At 37.9% G+C, this 8,057-nt stretch overlaps 1 protein-coding gene across 1 annotated transcript; it reads left to right on the forward strand.

Annotated features, from left to right (window-relative positions):
- The first annotated feature begins 6,801 nt into the window (after positions 1-6,801).
- On the forward strand, positions 6,802-7,508 carry LOC117073003. Its single transcript, XM_033193490.1, has one exon. The coding sequence runs from the start codon at positions 6,853-6,855 to the stop codon at positions 7,438-7,440; it is 588 nt and encodes a 195-aa protein (XP_033049381.1). The 5' UTR covers positions 6,802-6,852; the 3' UTR covers positions 7,441-7,508.
- The last annotated feature ends 549 nt before the right edge of the window (positions 7,509-8,057 follow it).

The raw sequence follows: 8,057 nt of genomic DNA on the forward strand, positions 1-8,057 counted from the left end.
TGATCTGCCAAAAGCTTTGACTTTATCCCTTATGTAATGAGACATCTTTTGATGATTTGAAGCACAAACTTCAAATGTTTGAGCTTGTGTTTTACATAAATCACTTTGGCAGCTTTGAGGAGGCTATGTTTGAAAAGGGAAAATTTGGTAATAGAAGGTTGCTGCAGAGATCCAAGAAAAAGAATATATGATTTTAGGAGGAGTGGCTACGGTATCTGGGAGAAGAGAACATATGTATAAACATGCAAGAGGTAAAATCAGCAAGTATTAGTCTATTTAGTGGTAAGTAGTGAGCAAAAAAGAAGGCGTCATCTCCTGGTTTGCCTGGATGACTGAGTCCTTGTTGTTATCAAAATTAAGAGAAAACACAACTGTAAGTTCAGGATGATGCACTAAATTCTAAACAAGGTTCCAGGAGGACATATAGTGGAGGCGTAAGGTAAAAAATAGAATGTATAATACTTTAGGGAGATACAGACTGAAAGGTGTTTATGGGCAGTAACTAGCTCAACTTGTTCTCAAGAGAACAGTAACATTTAAGTTTCAGACAGAAGAGCCCAAGAGGAATAAACTATTAACCAATGATAGGGCATAAAAGATCCAAGGGAGTAGAGAGAGAATCTCAAAAAGGAAATAGAAACTAACTTTAAATATAAACTCTAATAACACAAGAACCTTCGGATTTGGCAATGGGGGTTGGGAGTTGTTGGTTTGCTTAATGGTGCAGTCACTCTCAGTAGACATAGAAGCCAGATTATAGTTGCTTGAAGAGGGAGTAAAAGGCTTAGGATTTCATGAATTCCTTCTTTTTCCAAATGACCCTTGCCTTGAACATGTTCTGTAGGTGGGTGTCTTTGGTCTCTGACTGTGTTGGGAGAGAAGTTCATGATTTCTATCACCATTCTCAGCAGTTTTACAACCAAAGCTTTAAAATTAAAGAGGCAAAATAATGTTATGTTGCAAATCTATGTGCCATATTTTTATCAGTTGGTACTAACCTATGATATTTTCAGAAATAATTTCCATTTGAAATTATATGGAGAAACATGATCTGTAATTTGCATCACCAGGAGAGAAGAATGTTGGCATATATATACATTAGCTAACAATCCAATGATTTCATATATATAAATATTTATATATTATATATACTTATGTATTATATATTACATACAAAATAATATATATTTATGTTATATTTATGTAATATATAACATATATGTATACAACCTATATGATATATAATATATTTTATACAATACATATTATATATTATATATAATGTATAATATGTATTATATGTATATGTATAATATGCATTATATGTATAATATGTATAATATGAATTATATAAAATATATACATATTTTACATATAATCATTGGATTGTTAGCTAATGTACAATATATAAAGGTATTTCAGTATGATTTCTACTATTTATCTGTATCTGTACATTTTGGGTTTTTTTCTCCATATAATTATTTAAAGGTAGTGATTGTGGTAGGTTCTATAATTTTTATTGCCTTAGAAATTACCAAATCTGTGCAATTATCACTATGTCACTCAATAATTTAAAACTTTATTTTACAATCTGAGGATGTGATTATTTGCACGCACTAACAAGCGTTATGAACACGTAAAACCTAGAAATCAAAATTTTTCAAAGCTTATTTGTTTTTACGGCCCACATGGGGACAACTTGCAGCTAAAAATTCGCCCTCTGGTTGTTCTTAAACTGGCAGGGGAGACTGAGAGAGATCCAAAAGGTATTTAAGCATTTAGACTTGTTACTTAGCAAGGACTCTACATTATATGACATTAATTCCCTTTTTAAAGAATGGCCCTCAAGTACATGTAGCTCCTCTTCATCATTTTCATCAACTAACAAACACAATGCAAACATACACACTTTTAAAGAAAAAGGAGAAATATATAAAACAAGGTGGTTGGTCTGATTTTCTGATTTTTTTTTTTAGTATTTGGTGAAAATTTCTGGAGATTTAAAGACTACATAATTATCTCACTGCTTTATACTCTTACAAACACTTTGGGGTCATCACTGAGAACAGTGAGGTATCTACTATCACCACATATATTTATGTAACCAAATCCTATTCTGCTCATATAAATTGTTTAATACTGCAATAATATGAGTCACTGAACTTAGAAATCATATTTTGTCAAAAAGTTTTATATTTTTGTCATAGCCATTAGAAAGTTATAATGTGCTCATCTGTGAATTTTAAATAAATTTTGTGGAAAAAATTGCCTGATTGTACGTTTTCTTAAGAAACAATTAAATTGATATTAGCTGCCAAGTTATTTAAAATTCTCTCTGGTTTCCACCATTGTATAAGTTACTGGTTATGGTTATAAAATCCCAAGGACTTCTTGAAAAGTTACAGGAAATCATACTTTTTGCTACGATTCTAATTCCATGGCTATTTCCTCAATTTCAAATTTCTGAATGTTTGACACAACTGAAATAATAAGAAATGGGGTGGGGCAAACTTGTTAGTGTAGGCAACTGTGAGAAATATAACAAAGTGCCCGGGGCTTCCATCTGTTTCCCAGAAGATGAAGGGAGCAGGTGCCTGAGGTGTGCTCCTGTGGAGGAACCCTGGGGCAGAGCTTCAGGACTCATAAAGGTCTAAGGCTGTGGGAATCTAAGTCTAGGGCTGTGGGAATCACCTTGGTGGTTTCAGCAGCTGTGATCTGTACTGAATGCCTGACGAACTCCCTTCCTCCCAGGGAGGAATGGATGGAATGTGGATTCTCCACTTTACCTAGGGCTTTGAAACAGCAGGGAGCTCTTTACCATCTCTAAGGCCTTAGCAAGCTGAAGGTATTTAAGACTCATAGGCAGAGGGGCCAGCGTTTCCCTATAAATCAAAGTGAGGATGCTGCACAATTAGAACTTACCACAATTATCTCGGTTTTATTTCAACATATATTTAAAAATTAAAACCAAACAATAAATTGAAGAATAGGAGTGGAGGTAAACAAGCATATTATCTTAAAAGTCTATAGATTCAGCATGGGCCAGATTGTGTACTCAGAAAATGGTGTTGCACAAAATTGTAGTGTAATATTTATGACCATAAATAATGTAATCATGTGTAACATCTACCTAATTATGTGGATTGAAGAAAGCTGACTTCAAGCGTTTTAGAATCAGAGGGTTGGTATGTATTGGATACATAATAATAATGAGTTGCATAACCTCGGGAGATAATTTTACATCTCTGGACTCTCTGAAAAATAAAGAAGTTGGACCAGGTGTTCAAAATCCTATTACCTCAAGTCCTGAAGTTTTTCGTTATAACTATCGGTCTACTTTCAAGTTATAAGCAGTATATGATTCACTAATTGTTTTTGTATTATTTTAGTTTTTTATTTTTGTAAGTATAAATTCATTCATGCTTGGTACAAAAAATAATCAGAGAATTTTTTTAAAAATTAAGAAAACCTATAAACCCAATATCCTAACAAATCTAGAGTGAACATTTTTGTGTCTGTAAGTATAAACTTCTTGTAATACATACACGTTTTATTAAATTGGGATTATACTATTCATGCTATTTCATTATTCACTTTTTGTCTTAAAATGTATTGGCTGGGCGTGGTGGCTTATGCCTGTAATCCCAGCACTTTGGGAGGCCGAGGCGGGCGGATCATGAGATCAGGAGTCTGAGACCAGCCTGGCCAATATGGTGAAACCGCGTCTCTACTAAACACACACACACACACACACACACACACACGCACACACACACAATTAGCTGGGCATGGTGGTGGGCACCTGTAATCCTAGCTACTTGGGAGGCTGAGGCAGGAGAATTGTTTGAAACTGGGAGGCTGAGATTGCAGTGAGTCAACATTGTGCCATTGCACTCCAGCTTGGGCGACAGGGTGAGACTCTGCCTCAAAAAAAAAAAAAAAAATCAGATATATTTTCTATGATTATATGAATTTTGCTAATAAAGGTTGCGCGTTTTTCTGCATGTATATTTTGTGTATAAGCCATCTTTTATTTAAAAAATTGTAATGCTGATGAAGACTATCAATAAATATCAATAGATTATGTTCAATAACATTATTAATGAGCATTTAAGTTACTTATTTCTGCTATTATTTATGCTTCGGTAAGTACACTTACGTACCCATGGTTATGAATCTCTCTGAGTATTTCCATAAGATAAATTCCAAGAAGTAGAATTGTGAAATTGGAGTTGTGAGTGTGTGTTTTAATGTGACAACTATTTTTAAATTAAATAACATATATAAATTTTATAAAATACACAAAAATCATGTTCAGTCATAATTTTAGTGTACTACCTTGTTGAACTTCCATTAAGTGATTTTCTGTAAATATACCTTTTAATATTGCTGAGACTAAATGCATTTGCAAGAATATGTTTTGAAAGTAATGGTGTATTTGTCCCTCACACTGGCGCAAGAGAGAAAGGACTAAGTGCTAAAATCAGGTCCCAAATTTCTCATACAGTGATTAGCAGAGACATACACCAAGCAGGTCCGTTACTCTGGGACCTGGCTGGGGTAGAAGTAAAGTGCCTTGGGCTGCTGTCCCTCTTGGCTCACATGAATTTTTTTCTCCTTCTTCTTCACATACTATGGGTGAGTGATCCCAGAGAATTTTATAGTCTAAGGCTATAGAATCGATGTAACTATTTTCTAAAATCTGTATTGATACCAACTCAGAAATAACTATTTGGCTACAAATTAGTAAAAACTACCATTTAAAAACACCTTTTTATCAGGCACCATGCTTTATGCCTTAAATGCATTTTTTGTTAAATTTGCAAGAAAAATAAGAAAGAAACAAGAAGAGAGGAGTTCTGCATTGTAGGTTCTGTTGTGCCTGTGTAAAGAAGAGGTATTGTTGAGGACATCACACTAAATGAAATAATCCGGTAACAGAAGACAAATGATGCATGATTCCAATTATATGAGGTATCTGAAACAGACAAATTCTTATAATCAAACAATGGAATGGTGTCTCCTAGGAGCTGGGAGGAAAGGAAAATAGGGAATTACTAGTCAACAGGCATAACATTTGGGTCAAGCAAGATGAATAAGCTCTAGGGAAATGCAATACCACATTTTACCTATAGTCAACAATAATGTGTATTGTCTTGTAAGGGTGGAAAGTTGTGATACCTTTCTTCACTCATCATAAGGGTGGTGGCCGCACTCCTATAACAAAGATGGGTTAACAAGAAACCAATTACTTAATCAAAGTTTAACATGACACAGGAGCCTTCAAAAATGAAGACCCAAAGACCCAGAAAAAAAATGTCCATTTTAATACTTAGATTTGATGAAGAACAGAGAGTTACGAGGAAATGTGATTGGACAAAAGGGGACCTAAAGGTGATAGACTGAGGAGGGAAACCTAACAAGGACTGTCCGTTCACATTATTCTTGGCCTCTCTGTGTAGCATTTCTTCCTCCAGGGTAGGGGCAGGACTCGTCTGGAATGAGCATTTTCAAGGGAGAAGAGAGAAGGGGGACAGTGACCTTTCTAGATTTTATGGCTTGCTTTGCAAAAGGGGGGATCTCATTTCTAAGACCTGCTTTGGGGAAGTTATATTCTGACTTCCAAGACTTACTTCTGAAAGAAGGAGTGGGAGACAGGAGGGCAGGAAAAAATGAGAGATAGATTGCTTCTGAGGCCTTCCAGTGTTCTTCGGTTCAAAGTACTCAACACACCAAGGCATCATACTTTGGGGTATCATATTCTGACCCTCAATATTACACTTAAAAAGTTGTTAAGATGAAGCCAGGTGCGATGGCTGACGCCTGTAATCCCAGCACTTTGGGAGGCCGAGGCAGGCAGATCATTAAGGTGAGGAGTTCAAGACCAGCCTGGCCAACATGGTGAAATCTCGTCTCTACAAAAATACAAAATTTAGCCAGGCACGATGGCGGGTGCCTATAATCCCAGTTACTTGGAAGACTAAGGCAGGAGAACTGCTTGAACTGGGTAGGTGAAGGTTGCAGTGAGCTGAGATCGCACCACTGCACTCCATCCAGCTTGGGTGACAGAGTAAGACTCTATCTCAAAAAAATAAAAATAAACAAAAAATTGTTAAGATGGTGGATTTCATGTTCAGTATTCTTTCCACCCGAAGATTTTTTAGATATGTAAAAATTGATGCATAGCTGTTGGGGTCCGCGTGTGTCCTAAACAAAGGAATGAACACACAAGAACTAACTTCTACTCCTATAGACATCAACAGTCCCTGGAGTAACCGCAAATATTCAGAGGCCAGAGAGGTGGAATTCCTCATAATTTTCCCGTGGGTCCCCCTTCATTTATTTATTTACCTGCCCGCGGTCTCCCCGCCCCTGCCCGGGGTGTTCTCCCTCCGGTTCCTTGCTCTCGTGGAGCCACGGACCCTGCTCGCTGCGCCAGATGCTGAGGTCCGCGTGTTTCCTAAACAAAGGAATGAACACACAAGACAACGCAAGACAAGACAAACAAGGCGGCCGCCCCAACTACACGCTCCGCTTTATTTTATACAGTCGTTTATGAAATGTTACCAAGTCACAAGACACATGGTTGTTTTTCTGACCTTTCCCTGACTTTCTGGATTTTCAAGATGTTTACACATAAATAAGCCCCCAGGGTCTGCTGTTTGCAGCTGGCTCCTATCGGGAACGCCCTGCTTCATTTGCAAGAGCAGGACTTATCGGAACATCTCATTTGCGAGCACCTAGTCCTCTACAATAGAATTATTTAAAAACCTGCCCAAGATTAAAAACCCAGTAAGTGTGGTTGCGGGACACCAGGCGTAGAGGGCGGTCGCGGCGGGCAGTGGAGGCAGAATGTTGGCTACCAGGGTATTAAGCCTAGTTGGCAAGAGAGCAATTTCCACCTCTGTGTGTGTACGAGCACATGAAAGTGTTGTGAAGAGCGAAGACTTTTCGCTCCCAACTTACGTGGATTGGCGTGACTATCCCTTGCCGGATGTGGCCCATGTCAAGCACCTGTCTGCCAGCCAGAAGGCCCTGAGGGAGAAGGAGAAGGAGTCCTGGAGCAGCCTCCCCACGGATGAGAAAGTCGAGTTGTACCACATTAAGTTCGGGGAGAGCTTTGCTGAGATGAACAGGGGCTCAAATGAGTGGAAGACGGTTGTGGGCAGTGCCATACTCTTCATCTGCTTCACCGCGCTCATTATCATGTGGCAGAAGAGCTATGTGTACGGCCCCCTCCCGGAAACCTTTGACAAACAGTGGGTGGCCATGGAGACCAAGAGGATGGTGGACATGAAGGTGAACCCCATCCAGCGTTTAGCCTCCAAGTGGGACTACGAAAAGAGTGGAAGTGGAAGTGGAGTGGAAGAAGTGAGAGATGCTGCCCTGTGCCTGCGCCTGACTCTGTCACCTCCATGCAACTCCATGCCTATTTACTGAAAACCTGTTATGCCAAACAGTAGGACTGCTAATAAAAGACCAGTTTATCTGAAAAAAAAAAAAAAAAAGAAAACCCTAGTAAGTGGATGATTGAAATCAGATGTGAGGCTCTTCATCCATAATCCCGTTATTTGTCTTAACTCATCATGTTTTCTTTGCAGTATGTTTACAGAACATCACAAATTCATCCCAATACAAGGATCACCTGAAACTCACCACTTACACTATTTGAGTGAAAATAGTTATAACCTTGTACTTCTTATGTCCGGTAATGTTTGCTTAGTCTCATACATTTCTATCCTAAAAACATTAGGAGGTGTGGGATGAGTTCTGTTTCTTATCATTTTTCTGGAATGGGTGAGTTGCTCTAGTTTGCTAATTTTCCCCCAACCGAGTTCTATGGTTTCTCTACTAGTGTAATACTTATCCCAATCTTATTTATTCATTTATTTGTTTTTATTTTTGTCACTATTTAGCAGACGAGCCCTTTGCACTGTGAGTTGAAAGGTAGCTCTTGTTAAGCATACGGATCAGTAAGATATTTTTGTCTTAAATTGGTGAGAGATTTGAGGAGATACTAAGTAAGATTATACCTTTGTTTTATAAAAGGTGCATAT

This window comes from Trachypithecus francoisi, unplaced genomic scaffold, assembly GCF_009764315.1.
Source record: "Trachypithecus francoisi isolate TF-2019V2 unplaced genomic scaffold, Tfra_2.0 Lachesis_group4, whole genome shotgun sequence".
NCBI classification, from domain to species: Eukaryota; Metazoa; Chordata; class Mammalia; order Primates; family Cercopithecidae; genus Trachypithecus; species Trachypithecus francoisi.